At 42.4% G+C, this 18,709-nt stretch overlaps 2 protein-coding genes across 4 annotated transcripts in view; one reads left to right on the top strand and one right to left on the bottom strand.

The window, feature by feature from the left end:
* JPT2 (Jupiter microtubule associated homolog 2) overlaps window positions 1–7,058 on the top strand; it is a 17,023-nt gene extending 9,965 nt beyond the window's left edge. The window contains exons 5-6 of one of the 2 annotated variants that reach the window (XR_015797445.1): window positions 379–3,000; window positions 6,923–7,058. Coding sequence is in view for 1 of the 2 variants with exons in the window: in XM_088148149.1 (XP_088004275.1) it covers window positions 379–560 (182 nt within the window). In the remaining variant the exon portion in view is untranslated. Of the gene's footprint in view, window positions 1–378; window positions 3,917–6,922 lie in introns of those variants that run through there. The other variant, XM_088148149.1, reaches the window with a different exon arrangement.
* LOC103054797 (lysosomal dipeptide transporter MFSD1-like) lies at window positions 4,064–18,709 on the bottom strand. 2 transcript variants are annotated; one of them, XM_007423834.3, is made up of 13 exons: window positions 18,490–18,706; window positions 17,298–17,398; window positions 16,531–16,655; window positions 16,352–16,407; window positions 15,024–15,167; window positions 13,240–13,398; window positions 12,775–12,890; window positions 11,345–11,445; window positions 9,733–9,844; window positions 8,072–8,209; window positions 7,221–7,360; window positions 6,905–7,016; window positions 4,064–6,801 (listed from the first exon to the last, which is right to left on the bottom strand). In XM_007423834.3, the coding sequence occupies exons 1-13, from the start codon at window positions 18,512–18,514 to the stop codon at window positions 6,688–6,690; spliced, it is 1,443 nt and encodes a 480-aa protein (XP_007423896.1). In that variant the 5' UTR covers window positions 18,515–18,706; the 3' UTR covers window positions 4,064–6,687. The 2 variants fall into 2 exon arrangements, with proteins under 2 accessions (XP_007423896.1, XP_088004274.1); XM_088148148.1 differs by lacking the exon at window positions 4,064–6,801 and having other exon boundaries at window positions 6,913–7,049; window positions 18,490–18,709.

The following is an 18,709-nucleotide window of genomic DNA, read 5'->3' as shown; positions in this document are numbered from 1 at the left end:
AAACTACATTATAGCTTTAGTAGTGTGAGAGATACCCAGTGAAATCTCCATTGTCCCTCTGATAGATTTTCCCATATAATCCTAACAATGTACCATGTTTGATATGCCATGCTACAAATGTTAGAGTTTAAGACAGTCCTCCGTCCGTCCCCCCTCATCCTTCCAGGAGATCATGTGGGGAAGCATTGCATAAGCTGGGCTAGCTAACATCTGCTTAGGATGGCAGTGGTGGAAGACTAATTGGGAGTAGAGACTGAATCATATGCTGCACCATGCTTGGGAACATCGCATGTAAAACCCAAGCGTTGCCACCATAGCTGTGATAAGACCAAATGAATGGCAATAATATTCTAACCTGCAACATATCATCTTGCACAGTTACAGAAGACCAAAGATCACAGGGAGAAGACCTGAGTGAGAAGAAGGAACTGCCCAAGGAGAGCACCAAAGAACCTGGCCCCAAGATAGATGATCACGAGCCCAGGCTGGGGCCACGGCCGCGCTCCCACAACAAAGTCCTCAACCCCCCTGGAGGCAAATCCAGCATTGCATTCTATTAGGGAAGGCCACTCTCTCTTACCCACCCATCCCCAACGCCCCAAGTTTTCATTATCAGAACCAAAAGGCTAGTTTTCTGGTGCTTGGAGGAGGAGGTACTTAGTGGTTTGGCTTATTCAATACAGGGCAGCAATCAGTATAAGCTTTTCTGCTGTTTGTTTCTAAGACAAGATGAGTCCTGAGCTCCTGCATTCCCTCTGCATTCTGAACATAATTAAGGAAGCCTTCCTGTGACGGATTGCAGAACACATTCCAATCCAGGCGTGATGCTAATTTTTGATGTGCCAGTTAGGTAATACAGCCTCGAGGGGATTTTCTCTGGGTCTGAAAGGAAAGGATGCTGCTGCAGCCTGCACTGAAAACGAGAGTTGTCCCTTGGTTGTCATCTTGCAAAAAGTGAAGGAGAACCTTGCCGAGCAAGTCGGTTTTGAGAGAAATTACAGTTGAAATGAATCATGCATGAATCTCTTTCTGAAAGAGCTTTAAAAGCTTTCATTTTGTGCCACTCCTCTTTTGGCTGGTTGAGTAGACAAGCAGAGTAATGAAACAAGCGGGTTGTGTGGGGGCACAAAACAGTCTGTTGACAGAGCTAAACCAAATCACTTAAGTTTAAAATTAGATCCTGAATCCTCTCCAAGGAGGCTGTTCAGAAGCTAGTGACTAACCCTGTCCTTCATCACTAACCTCGGTGCACAAGCTATTGTGCCTGAAGATTTTAACTTCCATTAGGCTGTGAACTGCTTCTGCTGCAGAAAAGGTTCTAGTCTAATTTTCTGCTGACTCTTAATCGGTTACCATTTTTGCTCTTTGGTTGCCTTTAGCTATTTCTGTCTCCCCTCTGGAAACACCGCTCGGTCTTTCCATGCAGAGACAGCACTGTTACCTTTAACTACTAGGGTGGAGCTTAGTTGCTGCCTGATTCATTTTTCAAGTTCTTTGGCTCACCGCTTCCACTCCCTCTGCCAACAGAAAAAAAGTCAGATTGTGGGGCCCACTAGTTCTAGTAGGGCAGGCAGTAACAAAAGAGGTGGATCCAGAGTAACAAAAAACAAAAAATTACTTAACCATGGTAGTCTCATAACTCACGTATTCGCCCTCCTGTGTTTTCCAGGAACAGTTCCTCACTCCATCTCATATGTTCATCTATTTCATCTCCTCAGCAGCTCCTTCCCCCATACACCTGCTTCAAACATTGCATAGTGCCGATTCATGTGGCCGACAGATCCTGAACGTCACTCCCCCAAATGGCCAGGGAATTAGTGACTGACAAGATTTCCTAACAGTAGAGAGCTTGAGAACCAAGGTACTGAAAGTGCCTCATATATAAACAATTAGAGGGACTGCTAAAAGGGACCTCATCTATACAACATTGCTGTAGACGTTTTGACTTCTACCCTCTGTGTAACACTCAAGTTTCTGGAACAGAAGCCTGAATGCTCAGGAGTGTAGATGGAGAGAATTCCTTGAAAGGACAGAAGTGTAAAAGCTTTCTTTAAAAAAAAAAAAACAGTTTATGTAAGAGGTCACTTAATCTGTAGTTACTGGAAGCCAGGGAGAACTTCCAGGTGTGCCAACTGAACATTAACATCTCTGTGCCTTTTAACTTGCAAGATAGTATTTAAATGCCCTTACATTGTTATAACCCTTAAACTGTGATTATCGCCTTCCTGTGAATTCATAACCTAATTCTTAGGATGACCTACTCCTTGAGGCACATTTCCAACAGCTTAATACCATTGAGAAAGGGTAAAGCCTAGTTTTCACACATACACACACTTACTCCATTTTTAAACCTTAACAGGAAACAATCAAGAGCACTTTCAGTTGAGAGTATGATGTCTGCATAACTGGAATGTCATTTGTTCAGTTTGATTCACAAGTAATGAACTTACCTTCCAAGTCAGAGCTGTCCTGCCCTAATATTTCCTACAGTAGCGTAGTCTCTTCCCTGTGAACATATTTTTAAGTATTATGATAAAACTGCATATTTTTATAATTTTTCAGTTATCTGTTTCACATTGGAACAAATATGAGTTGACCAATCATAAAGCAACCCAGATCAGTACTGTACGCTCAGATAGCCTTGTTCTGTAATCCAAAGGACATTCACAAGCAAGTCACCCTAGAATGGATGTTACTTTACAAGAGGCTATGGAAAAGATCATTCTCAAAATACATTCCAACATTTGTTGTTCAATCCCTATAAAAACAGTACCATGGGAAAGCAAAATTAGAAAAAAAACCCAAATACTATCTCCCTTGTTTCTCCTTCCTTATTTGACCACAGAAACATACTAACCTGTTTGGCTGGCATATTTTCCACCAGTGTCCTACTGACATCATGTCTGCTTTTTTGCTATGCAGATGCAGCTCAGGGTAACAAATCCCAAAGGAACATGGGCAAAATGGCAGCCAGTGGTTTATCCTGAAAGTTTGCCTGAGGTGTGTATTACATGCAATCTTTTGCTGGAGAGGACAGAAGCAAAAGATGGATACAAATTTGTGAGACGACTGCCAAGGAAGGGAGGACTGAAGGAGCAGAATGGCTGCTTCCGTACTTGTTCCTATTGAGAAATTGCCTTTGGCAGAATTAGAAACTTGGCTATGATGGTTATACTGTATAGAATCAAGGGAAAATGTAGTGTTACAGTTCTGCTACATATGGTTAGCTAACATCTCCAGGCACAAGCTGGAGGTATGCACTAGCTGACTTGACTGTAGACTGTTGGGAGCTGACTCAAGACCCCTGCTAGTCTCTCCTCATCAAAGATGTTTGCAACATACTCTGGTGGCTGTCATCTTGCACTGTTTCCCATAACTGCAGTGTGAGGTGGGGAAGAGACAAAAGGGAAGGGTCTTTATATTGTTCTGGATGAATTCCTTCTAGACTATGTGGTAGGATTCTGGATTTCTCAGTGTCAAATGATCAGACCATAGAGGCTTGCCTTTTCAACTCCCATCTTCTGTTGAAGTTCATTAGGCACCCCAGAGAACCAGTGGCCTTTGTAGAATAGCTTGATCCCTCAGCAATATCACAAGTTGGCTGCAAAGTATTTCTGAGGAGCTCTATACCAGAAGCTGAAGTAGTTTAGCATTCTTGTAAACTCTGAAGTAAATGGTCACACCATGCTTAAAATACAACTTCGGTTAATATTTATTGCCAACTTCTTTCATACACTTGGTTATAATAAATAGCATTCCCTCAGTACTAGGGAGATGGAAAAAAAACAGTGGAGTGCAGACACTATTCAGCTTTGTAATGGTGTGCTAAAAGGAGCAATATGGGAACAACTGACCAATGCCAGCTTTGGATGCTATTTGCATTGGTCATTGCTACACATGGATTACTTGGGGTTGCAGAATTTCAAAGGGGTGTTTTCACCAGTGCCTCTCTTTTAGAGAGCAGTCTTTCCAGCTAAGCCTTAAGTTATTATTGATTTAACTTTGTGCCTACCATTTCTCTCAAGAGGTTGCTGGGGATTACGCTGTGTATCTAGAAAGGGTATTTTTCTTTTTAAGCAAAAAAAAAAAAAAAACTACACCAGGAGTTAATGATGACAACTCAAATGTGTTGAATCATGTGCTGCTTAATAAACAGCTGTATTTTGTTAGTCCATTACAGTAAAGCTGATGGATTCTTCAAGTCCTGACTTTTATCCCTTTATAACCTCATGAGTCTTACATGTAGAAACTAAGGTAGTCTAAGCCCAAGATACATTTCATAAAAACCAGTCATTTCTTGTGAAGTTGCTGGTAATCCTGAGAACTTACTTGTAACCAAACTAACAGTGCACTGCATGAATTCTGAGTCAGAGAAGCTATTGTTGGGGGTGAAAAAAAAAAGCAGCAAGGTTTATAAAATTCCTTTTATTTGTGCTAATAGCCATTGTGGAGTGGCATGACCATTAGCTGTGCAACCTTGACACTCAATTGACTGCTCAGTTTCCATAGGTAATCCACTGACTCCCAAAGCTTTGAACAGGTTATGATGCAAATAGTTCTTTTTGTTAAATTGACAATCTATACAGGGGAATGAAAAGGATTTCCCCAGTTCTTCCTGCCATAAATACACAATGTTTTTGTTCTACTGAAATGCCTTTAAGACTTTCTTTGTAACAATGATCAGGGAAATAGTATTAACTTGATTGAATCCATTGCTGTACCATTGGTTCTCACATTAGTCAAGGTTGTCTGATGTATCCACTTTTTTTTTTAATATAATCCCTTTGTAACATTACCAGTATCTCTTTCTTTTTCCTGTCCAGGATCTAAATGTGAACAATGTTGCTATTAGACAAATCAACATGTGTCCATTGCTCTTTATATCATTTGATAGTTACTTCAATTAAAGAAAAAATTAAGCTGGCAGTCTTATTTTCATTCAAGCTGGGCTACACAAGCATTCTGAGGAATGGTAGATGGCTGCAACCCAATGCTTTGTTTAGAAGTAATGGCAAAAGTAGCCTTGGAGCACACAGAACATCCTGGGGGGCTAGAGGGAATGCTTGGAACAATCACTGACTTTAATTTTGCAAAGAGGCCTCTTGTGAATGGCTACACACCCTGTAGCGGCATTCTAAATCTTAGGATCCCAAGTGGCCTGCCTTTAGCAGAGTTATAGGTCACTGGGTTTTTTTGTTGTTGTTGTTCTACAAGCTGAGGTAGGAAAACAACAAGCCAAGGTTGGCATTGTGGCTTAAAACCAAGTGGGCTTGTAATTTGATAATAAGGTGATAGAAAGGAGAGGATTGGAAATGCTGATGTGCATTTTTACAGAGATAAGCCCATCTATGTTCAGGGAGGCCTACCTTCAATGTAGTCTACATCCTAATTTCTTCCAAATTCTGAAGTGTTTGGTGGTACCTCCTCCCTTCCCCAAATCAGAAGCAGAGTTTTCCTATCAAATGGTGATCCCATCAGTAATTGGCTACATAATGCTGGAACAGTTACCAGCATGGGCTGGTGTTATTTTATAATTGTAGTGCAACATCTTAAATTTAAGGCCAGCTAACCACTTGAGGGACAGCAGAGCCAAAAGCAAACTCATAACTCAATCATATTACTGCTGGCTCAAAGCATTAAATGCCACTGGGCTGTCTGGCTAGCTCTGTTCAGACTGAGTAATGTGAATATAGCTAACAGTAGCCTTGCTAGATTATCTTAAAGTGTATTAAGTTTAGAAACGTTTATACTTCTGGAGCAGAGTTAAACAGCCCTCTTAAGAAATTACCAACCTATATAGTCACAATTACTAGTAATTATATTATGCGGAAGAAGTACAGAATATTCGATTCACAATCAGATCAATAATCGTTCGCGTTAGTCTGTGTGTCCCAAAATGGTGAAGATGGAGCTACACGACCCTTCTGCAGAAGGAGAGGTCAGGATTAAGTGGAAACTGACTGAAAAATCTGGTTCTGTACTATAATGCCTCAGTTTCTGAATATATTAAGAATTTCAACACTGTTAGAATATATTTCAAAAAAAAGCTAAGAGAATTCAAACAGACATGTCAGGAAGGCAAACTTTGACTTAAACTTAGTTATGACTATTACATACCTCATGGCTTTGGAAAAGGAAGATTATAAAGGATTTTCTCTGTAAATTGACATGGATATTGATAATACTGGTGTGGTAGATGCCACAAGGACCCTGAACATAAAATCCGTTATTCAGCCTTTAACATTGCAAGAGGATTTTAAAATAATGAGTGCAAGATTTGTACATAAAACTGCTTGCACAGAGTAGCTACTGAATTTGCATTCTTGCCTTTCTTCCAATAAGATTCACAGAAAAATTACTTCAACCTCTTCAGCAGAAAATTTCCTGCTCTGAAAAATAAATCTTAATGGCTAAATATCTCAAAAGTTGGCATTAAAAATCTTGGCGCTCATGGCAGCTGTAGAATTAACTATAGTGTTAAGATTCTCTGTTTCTAAGATAAAGCCAGTTATGTAGCACCTAACAGCTGCTTAAAAAGGAGCTATTCCTATAGGCTGGATTTATGCCCTGTTCTTTAATAAATTCCCTTATTAAACCCTGGAAGAAAGGAGAAAAAGGGGATACACTGTTGAAGAATGAGATCCACTGGCACTTCTGTGTTATATTCCATGTCCTGAAGGCCTCTTCTTAGTTGATAGATGGTTCTTCTTCCACCTCGTTGAGGAGGGGAGCTGTGTCAACAGGCTGTTGGCCCACCGCCTCGGTTGGTGAGCGTTTGGTTGAGCGGTTCAGTGTGCCACCCTGGGAATTCATAGAAGTGGGAAAGTTTTGTGAAGGCTGAATCTTTCTGGACATAGTCCAGTGCAACGGATCCCTCTGTTAATTGGCCAAGATTGATTCTTACCTGCTTCTTATCTACTAGGTTAAGGCAGACAGATGTCCCAATGCAAGCGATGGTGTTTGCCAGCATGAAGATCATCATCTGTTGCCAGCGCCATAAGGGGATCTTTAGTTCACTGGCAAAGGTTTAAAAAAAGAACATCATCTGCCTGCATAGGTAGCAAGAGAAGCAAAAGTCCAAGCATTTACATCTTACTACATTAGTTCCATAACCAAGTATCAAACAATTTGTGGAAGCAGTTTGGAATTATTGTGACACTTTTCCATCTGAAGGCATAACTATTTTGCTTCCACTGAAGCAGAAAGACAGCTATTCTTACCTGGACTTGGTTCCCAAGATCCGTCCCACAATCACATTAGAGAGGCCAATGCCAATCATTTGCACGGATGTCGCGAGCCCCATAGCTGTCCCCAAAGTTGCTTGGGGAACCACAAGTGGAATTGAAGGCCACATGCTCGCCTGTACAAAAAGCAGTTGAAAAGACAGACCAGGGAAATAGTGTGAGAGAAGCCACTTTTGTAGGAAAGGAAGAATCAAATTTCACAGCAACTTCAAACTTATCATCTCAGAAGAAGCAATCAGATAAAGTCTTAGAGTCCAGAATCAATATGAAAGCAACAACTTCTAAGTGATCATGGGATTCCAACCTTCCTCTAAGCCTCTGTTTACTGATGCTCACAATGGGATGCCAGATTAGACTGCTTAGACCAGTGTTTCACAACCTTGGCCGCTTTCAGATGTGTGGACTTCAACTCCCAGAATTCCCCAGCCAGCTTAGATGGACTAGTTCTCTCCAGTAGCAGGAGCCAACTCATTTCTCAGGACTGTTTAACCTATCAGACACTTCAATTCGAATTCCTGCACTGAGCAGGAATTAGCCACAATGTCCTATGTGACCCCTTCCAACTCTGATTCTAAACCCGTTGAAGCCAGCAGTGGAATGTGAGACTCAGCAAATCAAAATTCCACTTAAACTGGGGACAAGATTCTTTTTCTGCTCTGATTCTCTCTCCGCACCTCCTTCTAAAGGGAAGCCTTTCTCTTTCTAAAGAAGAACCCAGGAACATGTTTTGATGAGCCATCGTTAGGTCAATAATAGAAACTTTTTGATGGCTTACAATTGAGTAGAAATCAAAAGAGAATCAATACATTACAGTTCTGAAGACTTACGGCTGCAAAGGAGTAGGTGATTCCTAGCCAGACTGTGGAGACAAGTGGGGGAACGAATGTGAAGGCCAAGAGAGCAAATACAGGCAATGTTAGCACTGCACAGCCAACGGCAAACACGCCTCTCAGCCCAACATAGTCCTGCGGGAGAGCAAAAAAAGAGATGGCCTATTAGAGGGAAATGAGAGCCAGTGTGGTGTAGAGATCAAGGCATCAAGCTAGAAATCAGGAGACGATGGGTTGGTCCTGCCTTAGGCACAAAGCCAGCTGGGTGACCTTGGGCCAGTCCCCCTCTCTCAGCCCTAGGAAGGAGGCAGTAGCAAACCACTTCTGAAATTTTGCCAAGAAAACTGCAGGGACTTGTCCAGGCAGTCGCCAGGAGTCAACACTGACTTGAAGGAACAAAACAAAGCAAAAAAAACCCTGATGGGGAAATACCAAGACCCCCAGGTATTGGGACTACACACAGATCTAGCTTTAAGAAGTGAAGTTCGCATTTTACAAAACCACAGACTGCTACCCCAAGAAACTTAACATCTAAAAGGGGAAACAGAAGGCAAACGAACTAGGAATAAATAAAGAAGTGATACCATCCCCCAAATATTTATTTCAGTGATGACTTGATGATCTTGAGGTTAGTTATATCGGGACATACAGAAACCGACATTGTTTCTGTAATATCCTCTGATGCTTTCAAATTTTAAGGGAAGCAACACAATGTCCTAGACATGTTGGGCCGTGACACTAGGACTCATATATGTATACAATATAGAGATGAGAACATTCTAGAAACTGAAAGGCCCAGGTTCAAATCTCTGCTCAGCCACGAAGCTAAGTGACTGTGCTAGTCAGTCTCTCTCAGTCTAACCCACCCTGTAGGGTTGTAATGAGGATAAACTGAGGAGGAGGAACCATGGGGATGAATACGTCAACCAGGTGCAGGTGGTACAAGTATTTGCTTCTGTTGTGAATGCTTTGGAATTGGGTTATTTGAAGTACGTGGCTTTAAATGCATGAACCTTATTTACCAACACATAACAGGATTCCAGCAGAAAATGGGAATAAATCCCTGTAAGAAATAAAATATTATAGTCCTTATGGACTAATTATATAGAATACACTCTAAGGCAAAAGTGTACAACCTGAAGCCTAGACAGCTCCCCAATTCTCACATCGTAAATTTTTGAATGTATCTATTACTGAAGAGTGATAATTAACTGTACTCAATTTTAACTAAAGGTGTTCCCAAAAAAACAAACAAACCCCCAAGCAGGATCCAGTACTCATTAGTACTTGAACAGGGGAGGCCTCAGAAAACCCCAGAACTTTAGGCTGAGCAAAGCAGTAAAAAGCTAACATGCTCATGAAATCATCAGAAGCCAAGCTTGACTTGAAGGAGATTTTTAAAAAATAGTTTTTGTTCTTGTCATACACTCCTTTTGGAACATGGCCTCTAGCATACAGGCAAAAACTCAGTGCAGCCCTCACCCCAGAGAAACGTGCAGGCCCTGTTGTGTTGTATGTTCTTTTCAGGCTTCGTTTCCTTTTGCACAGTTTTGTGGGGTGCTTTCCCTCACCCTATAAACGCAAACCCAGGCAGATGCCTCATCAAGGAATTGCCCAGTTTCTGCCCTCAAGTCTTAAAATCATCCCTAAAAACTTACAATCAATATGCCCACAGCCGCAGAGAGGACAAGAGAGCTGTCGTAAACCGCTCCAGCTATATAAGCAGCTGCCTGTTGACTGTAGCCAGGATACTTATCTTGGATAAACTTACTAGAAAAAAGAAATGGGGGGGGGGATGACAGGAGAAAGAAACCCATTAGGACTCCAAATCAGATTATTTTAGCGCTAATATGGAGACAGGAAAAAAAAATCATTCTTGTACAAACAAGTCAACTCTTCCAGATAGAACATTTAGGGTCTTTTATCAACCTTTGGTGACATTGTTTGCCTTGTTCTAAGATGCTACCTTGGCAAGCAAAGCCAATGTCTAGGAGTCAATTTTCCAAGCAAGGTGAGAGCCTCCATGCTCATACTAGCTAAGGTTTGGTGGAGGGACACACCCAATATGGCTTTTTCACTGTGAGCCCAGACGTATTTCCCCACCAAATCCCAGTCCTTGCTTCCAAACTTATCTATTCATCCAAAGGCAACATTAGCTTGATGATTAATTATTGATTATTCAATCATTATTTTTCAGTCACAACTGATGTATTTTTCATACAGAACTGAAATGGACCATACTAGGCCCCTCAGACCATTCCCTGCTCAGTCTTAAGTATCCAAGATAGAGAATCCCCACCAGGTGGTTCCTGGCTTCTGAATACATCTAGGGACAGAGAACATGCCACTTCCCAAAGCAGCTGGCATCTTAAAGCAAGTCTCTGGGACAGTGGGCTGGTGAAGCTTCTCTCCAAAACTCAGGGTGCAAAGATGTCCAGCTTATATCTGCACGAGCCCAAATGGCATGATTGAAAAGCCTGCAAAGACTCAGATACTCTGTGTTGTCCTTGGTTAACATCTAGTCTCACTTCTAATTTATCCCCCAATCAATATTTATATTTTGCTGATGTAAAAGAATGATGCGGGAGACTTGCCAAGGTCACACAACATTTGAAACAAGAGTTAGGAAAGCATCCAAGTCCCTAAGAGAATCAGCTCCTTTCTCTGTAGAAGGTACAACATTGTACAAAAAAGCTACACCCAGCATTTTTGGGTCCAAGGATAGCACAGGAGGCTGGTTGGTAGAAGCTTTGTAGGGCAGGGCTCCCCAGAAGCCATGTCCTTCAGAAACTCCTCTCCAAGACATATCATTGGTTCCTTTGACTGACCTTTACTTATAATTTCACATTACCAGATTGGAATCCAGTGGCATTAAAGCATGCACTGAACTGATTCGTTGGCCGAGAATATCTTGGAAAACCAAGTGATCACAGCCACCTTCCAATGGGCTGCTTTTTATTGCAATTTGGAGGAAATAATAGCTTGACCATTGGTTAGCCCTGTTTTCAAACTTAGTTGCTATCTTGATTCCTAGAAACACTGTATAGAAAGGGGGCATTTGGGCCATCATGTCTAACCCTGGATTCCTATTCTGTGGGAACTGGCACAGCAACATCTACAAGAGACTGCACAAGAGATCTCTACTTCTGGAGAACCCACCCTTTTTAAGGAACTTAATGGCTCTTCCTGGAAAATACTGTGCCACAGGATTCACTCCATTCTTGCCAGTGTCCAACCCTCTATCCCATTTCTCAAAGTGGAACAGTTTACCTTGCATCAGCCACAAAAGGAAAGACTCCATTGTAGAAGAACATAATAGTAAGGACCAAAAGCCAGTAGCGAAGAGGTAAGTATCGAATATCTTGAACTCTCTAGAAGTTAAAAATAAAGCACACATTAAACACCTACAACCGTAGCTCTGAGGATTAGAATCTCTAAAGACAGCTTCCTCTAAAGACACAACAGACGTTCTTGAATTTCAAGGCCTGGCATTTCTGATATACTGGTTGGATTGGCTGAGCACTGCAACCCAATTCAACTGGAGAAGATGGCCTTAGATCTATATTTTCACCAAGGCTTCCTTCCACCCTGGTCCTGGTTAGGGAAGAAAAAATAATGATGCATTATGGATTCCACGCTGTTCCATATGATCATACAACAGAGAAACGGGAGAAGCAAATTCAGTCTTTCCTAATTATCCATCATGCCTTCTTGCTCAAAGTTGTTCATTTTCACTGGCAGCATTTACAGCCTCCAGAGACTAAGATGCAGTAATGTAGCACCTGAACTTCAATGTGCCAGATCAAAGCCCAATCCACCCCAGTCATTTTTCCTTCTCAAAGCTACTTGCCACATACGCTGAGAGCTGAAAGACCCTTGTGGTATGGGAAGGTGTTTTCAGTACTTAAATGTATATTCACAGACCACAAAACATTTTTTTTTTGACTGTACTGTTTTGAGAAAGTGCCAGATGTTTCGGTGAGGGTCACAAACTCTCTCTGCTTGTCATCACCTCCACACAAGCATCTAGGAGAAGTAGGGAACACATTTTGGCTTACCCGCTGTTCAATGGAAGGAAAGCCAAAGGGGCTAAGACATCCAAACAGCCATAATTCTAACACATCTAGAGGGTGTCAGGGAAAGACTCCAACCTCCACCCAAAACTGCAGAAGAAATGGTGGCCTTGCAAAGGCACCATGAACAAGCTGACACCCTACCACCATGACAAGACTCAGACAAGTCCTTAATGAAACCATCCCCCATTCAAAAAAAAAAAAAAATCAGAGGCCCTGAACTGCTCTAGCAAATCAACTAGCAAAGCAAGCAACTGGGAAACCAGGTTCACACCTTAATTCTGAGTCATAACATGGTTCCTTTAGTTTTGGTTCAGAGTATTGTATAAGACCAGCCAACTGTCTTTATTCAACAAACCATAAATAAACAGTGGTATTGGTAGAATATATGAACCAGGTCAGAATGTACCTGCTAAGCAAATAAGTATTCAGTACCCAAGGCCATTCAGACAACCCCCATCCTCTCCTCTTTGCAGAGTTAGGGAAACTGGGCGGCTAAGCACAGAGACTTGGCTTAAGTGTCTGAAGTCTCTCCTGACTGCCAGTGTCATGAATAACTCACACCCAGGAAACAAAGCTAATAATAACAAAGTAGAAGTTGCCTGATGCAACATCCATCCCACCTACCACTTTCTTGGACTCTTGTTGGATAACTCCATCCAAGCCAAGCTGCTTCGTACCCACTTTGTCCAGCACGCTGACAGTGATTGCTGAAATAAAGCCCAGCACACATAACAAAGCCCCTGTGGACAGAAAAGAACCAATCAGTGGAACCTCCGTCAATGGTGAACCCTACTGTTGGCATGACATTCTTAAGTCAGGTAAGCATTGTATTCAAAGCACTGATGTATCACTCCATTATAGCTCTTCTCTTGAGAAAGAGCGGGATTATGTTATTGGTTGATTTACCTTCTGGAAAAGCTCCAAGCTCTGATGGGGCATTCTAGGCAGCTTCTCCCAATCTAGTTATCTTCTAGATGTGGTTGGGGATTGTGGGAGTTATAGCACACCACCTTCAGAGAGTATCACCTTGGGTGAAATGCTGTTGTAGAGATAAAATAATCAAGAGATAATGCTCAAAGAGAAACTCACCTCCCCAAAGGGTCCACTGGATTCCAAAATGGCTTTCAAACTGCTGGGTGAAAAAGAAGTTGAGGACACTCCCAAGACGGGAGAAAGAGAGAGTTAATCCAAATGCTAGAGCCAGCTCTTTCCCCTTGAACCAAAAGGCAGTGATGCGATTCTGCACAACTCAAAAAGCAGAAAAGAAATCAGCATTATTAAGTGGACAGTAATACAAATAGAAGATCTAGGGACAGGACAATGCAGAGGAGGGCATATTTTGTGAATTTTATATAACGTGTATCTCCATTCAAGGAAGTAAGCAGAACACTTGAAGCAAAATAAAATGAAAGAGTTAAAAAGTATAAAGAAAGAACACACAGCAGAAACCATGCTAGTCAATCTCAACAGAGTCTACTGGACTGGCCACCCAGAGTTCACTGGATCCAATCTATGGAGTCCGCTGGAATTGGGTGACCAATAAATTTAAATAAATAAATAGACAAATAAATGTTGTAACATCTATGAAAATGCTTATCCGTTCCATTTTGAATCAATAATTCCCCCAAGACACAGCATTAAAACCAACAGAATTAAACCAGATTCCCCACCTTGCTTTGAATGGAAGGTCTTAGTGAGCAACCTGCAGGAGCACAGTGATGGCATCTCTCTAGGGTTAATGTTCCACAAACAAGCTACCATTTGTATAAAATACCCTCTCAGGCACTTTTGCCTGATGCCAGCGGGACTATCTTTCAGCCGTAATCTGAACTTGTTTTGTACATCTAGAGCAGATGAGTCACTTCCACTGCTTTTGCTTTCCCCCCTGCATTTAATGCACTATGTATTCCTACTTTTTATTATTATGTTATTTGTGTTTCTGTATTTTCCAAGGAGTTCACTTAGCATTAGACTGAAGATTTTGTAAGAGTCTCTTTTCTGAGTGCTGCCAATGCATGAGAATAGTGATGAGGAGAAGGGTTTTTTTTGCACCCTTATCATTATTAATTCAATTCCCGCTAATCTTTATTTCTTAATTTATTTTCCCAGAATCGAACAAGACAGCAACCATTTTGAGACCTCAATTGACACTGCTTTTATACTGCATTCTCCGCTACATTATTTCTGCATGTGGCAGGGTGCGGTTTAAATACTGCTATTTTAATTGTTTGTACTTGAAGAAGAAAGCTGTACATTTGATTTATAAATAGAAATAAAATAAACCCACTCTGCTTTTCCACTGGAAAAAGGCATGGATTTGGAGGTAAAACCAGACATTCACAGGCCTCCATTCCCATATAAGACTAAAGTGGGGAACAGCCACTGTGAGCCCATCTAATCCTCCTAGCTTGCAAGTTCTCTTCAATCCCTTTCCAATACATCTTACAGGAGAACTAATTTGTGTTTGCACAGTCTCAATCAGGAAGTATGCCTTAAGATAAATTCTTTTAAGTAAGTTAAGTCTTTCAGCAATTAACTAGATAAAGATGGATTCCCCAAAGTTGCCCCAAGTCATCATTTGTTTATCTGGTTTGTTGGTTTGATAAGCTGGAAAAAAAAGGAGGGGGCTTAGTAAGAGATGCAAATGCACCTTGACTCAAACCAAGATTTCTGTTGTATGTAATAAGCACAGAATCAGGGAAAGCAGCTGTGATTATGTCCTTCTTGTCAAAAAAAAAAAAAAAGAATAGAAAGAAGTTAAGAAATTCAAAGCTTTGCCTGAGCTCACAGAACCTTGTCCTCAAAGTGCAGATTTATCCATGTTGGCACAGTGTGTTCTCCCATCTGTGGAGAAAACTCTACTCAGTCCTTACTTGTGAGCGATCCATTTCCAGAACCAAAAAGCAATCTGCCTGTTAGCATCAGTGGCAAGAGGTACGGAGTGCCTTTTAAGTGGGAGCCCAGTGCAAAAATAGATGATCCCAAGACAGTGAGGAAAGAGAAGACGAAAACGCCAACTATGGAGAGAAGGGGAAAGAAAAAGACATGGGAGAAAATTGGTAAAGCCAAAACACGCGGCTTTTATAATAGCCGTGCAAATTAGAATCGAAGAGGGGACAAGATCCAAGTTTATAACTCTTTAATCACTTCTGACCACATAAATACTGTCTCTAAATAAGCTATGCTGCTACTGTTTCCAGTTGCAACTGTCAAACATAACATTTTGTCCCTGTCTCTGCATAAAAGAGATCAAACATTTTCTGTTCCAAGTTGTAGGAAGTAACCCGAAGAGACTATTCAAAATTCTGCAGCGCAAAATCAATAAACACACAGAATATGCTTCCCAAGAAACATGATCTGAAGACCTGGTTTTTAAAACGCCTGGAAAATTTTGAAAGGGTAACAATAGACTCTCAGCTGCCCTGACAGTCTTACATCTTTTTACCCTCGTGAAAGGTAGCCTATCAAATCCAAGGCTGAAATAAGAAGAATCATATTAACGTCTGCCAACAAGTTTTAAACCGTGTCTTTCGCAGACGTCTATAGAAATAACCAAAGTAAGGCTATGGTCTGAGGTCACACATGGCTTGCCAACTTTCGACACCACCTCTGTACGAGCGTTGTCGAAAGAACAGACTGAACATCATTTGGCAACTCAGAATCGGCTTCTTTTAATCTCAGGATGAAAAGAGGTGGAATTTAAATATCCCAAACAAAGCTTTACTTTCAAACGCATCCCTAACCATTGAGTTCCTTTATACATTTAGAACAGTGTTTCTCAACCTTGGCTGCTTGAAGATGGGTGGACTTCAACTCCCAGAATTCCCCAGCCAGGGAGTTGAAGTCCACCCATCTTCAAGCGGCCAAGGTTGAGAAACACTGATTTAGAACATTCCAAGCCAATGCATCGAGGCAGACATGGTTAAAATGAACCATTCTATTTCACAAAGCATTTAAAAGCTGCTTGCCAAACTTTGCAGGCAGAGATGAATGCCAACAAATCCTCCTAAACTCCCAGGAAAGGCAACTCTCCACAACGTGTTAACCAAGCAGAAAAGGTCTTCTTTAGCCAGCTGGATTTCAGAAGACAAAGGAATGTACAGAACAGCCTTCCCCCCCCCCCCACACCCGCGATGATCTCAGAGAGAGGGCATCCAAGTGGCACAGAAAAACAATCATGGTTTAGTCCCTCCAAACTTACAGCGGTTTCCCAGTTTGTCAATCAGGAAGCCAGCCACAATCACCACCAGTGCGTTACTACAGAGAACAACAAAGAAGTAAATAACAGCAATGAGCAGGAGGTAGAAATCAGTAGCATTTCCTCTTCCCATATATGCGTGTGTGTGTGTGTGTGTGTGTGTGTGTGTTTTAGGGACTCACGTCCAGGCATAGATGGCATACAAAAGATTGTATTCTTCAGGAGTCATTCCCAGGCCTTCCACGCAATCAGCTGTTGCATTATGTTCTGTGCCATTGTGTTGAGTCCCATTGGGGCAGGTTAGATTCTGGATGACAAATCAGAACGAAAACAAAATATCAGTATTAGACATTACAATGGAGCCAAGTTGAATTACATCCTGATTTAGTCATGCCCAGCTGCGTATTTGTTCCAGACAACTAGAGACTTTAATCTACTGACTAAGATGTTGGATGGGTACATGCATGGCATAAGATGTTGTGTGATTTTATTAGCTCAGGTGTATTGGAGGAATGCACCATTCAGCTACTGTGCTCTTCTGATCAGGATTTATGGCTTGGTGTAATTTGAGAGCCCAGCCGATTGTGGCTTAGTCAACAAAGCATGGCTTAAAAACTGTAGCTTAGTACAACGTGTGAAGCCAGTATGTAGCAGAATCTAAAAAATCTAAAGTAGGGGTTGGCACTTATATATGGAAAACAAACGAAGTTGCTACATCACCTATCAAAAATGTGGCTTGGCATTCACATGGTTTCCTAAATTCCTATATATATCTTTGGTAACTCAGGTATGGAAACAGCTGATGTTTGCTCTGTGTTAATCCCTGCAGCTTTGGAAAGACTTGAGTTCAAAAAGGCTTTGCAACTTTGCACTTCTAATCTATTTGCTTCAGGACTGAAATCAAGTTGACCTCTAACAGGACTGGAAAGAAAAGGGGGAAAACACTTACCCCTTGAAACTGTTCTTGCAAGACACTGGGAATATCAAAGCAGAAGTAGGAGCCAAAGGTCAAGAGACAGTTGAAGAAAAGCACAAGGAACCTGTAATAAGCTGCAGAGGGAAATAATTTGTTATAGTGGTAGAAAATAGCTATATGCAATTAGAGCAAAGAAAAAAAAAACATGGTAAATTGTCCCATGACTTTTGGGAAAAGCTTGACTTTGATCTCCACTTGCCCTATGCATATGAAAAACTGATATAATGCCCGGGCACTGCACTACTAGTTTACACACGCGGAATTGTGGTTCTGATTTGCTTTACTTCCCAATGATCGGAATGTAGTACAGCGAGGCCCGCCTTTTCATGTGAAGACCACAAGAAGGTGCTTTATATTTTTGAATACTCCTAGTAGAAGACATTTACTGCAAATATATGTTCTTTTTTTTTCCCCCTTGGATACTTTCACGTATACCATTCTTCATTCTTGCCATTCAAAAATATTCAAATAAATTAATCAAATCTTGCATCCCAGCTGACACCCAACCTGAGGTCTTAACAAATGGGAGCTGCCCAGATGCAAAGGCCGAAAGACAGCCACCCCAGCCCAGCCCTCTCAATTAACCATGGGATTTAAAAAAAAAAAAAAAAGAGCCATGCTCAGTCAAGCCAAATGATCACCTAATCCAACATCCTGCTCGCATGATGGCCAATCCCACGTCAAGGGGAAGCCCCCAACCCGGAAGCAACGCTACTGCTCCCTTCCAGAGGTTCCCCTCCAGAGCCTGAGACCATCATCCTTTCCGAGGCCAGAGTTAATACTGTGGTCAGCCAGCGCGAGTAGTTGCCCGGTAACCCCCTTTGGGAACCTGCCCAGGGAGTTGACCATCGTTCGTCTCCTGCCAGCGATGCCCAGGGCCGGAGCAGCCTGACCTCCAGCCCCTGCCCGCGCACCCCGAGGAAGTGGAACAGGTCTGAGCATCGGCCTCGGTCCTCAATGCAAGAAGGCGCCCCTGCGAAAGGGCCCCTCTGAGCACATGCAAAGAGCGCCCGGGAGCATCCTGCACTCAAAGAGGGCTCCCCCTACAGCCGGTTCCCTTTCTCTGCATCCGAGCGGGGGGGGGAAGGAGCGCGGATTGGAGGGGCTCGTGCCAAGGACACGGGGCGCCAGGCACGTGACCGGCCCGGCCCCCGCTCGCGCTCACCTTTCTCGGCCGCGGCCTCCGCCATGGCTCCGGTGCCCGGCTGCCCCCCTCCGCTCCTGACGCCCAGCGCAAAGCAGGCACGGGATTCTCCGGGCTGGCCCCGCCCACCACTCCCGGGACCGAGTCTCCGCCCCTCCCTCAGCCACGCTCTTTGTTGCTCGCTCGCGCCCCTCCCGTCGCGCGTCGTCCCGGAGGGACATTCCTCCCCGCCTCCTGCTCT

Source organism: Python bivittatus, unplaced genomic scaffold, assembly GCF_059951505.1.
Source record: "Python bivittatus isolate LINGU-HERP-01145 unplaced genomic scaffold, Pbiv_v1 ctg000560_np1212, whole genome shotgun sequence".
NCBI classification, from domain to species: Eukaryota; Metazoa; Chordata; class Lepidosauria; order Squamata; family Pythonidae; genus Python; species Python bivittatus.
Note: the sequence above shows the minus strand (reverse complement) of the source record. Positions and strands in the feature narration are given on the sequence as shown.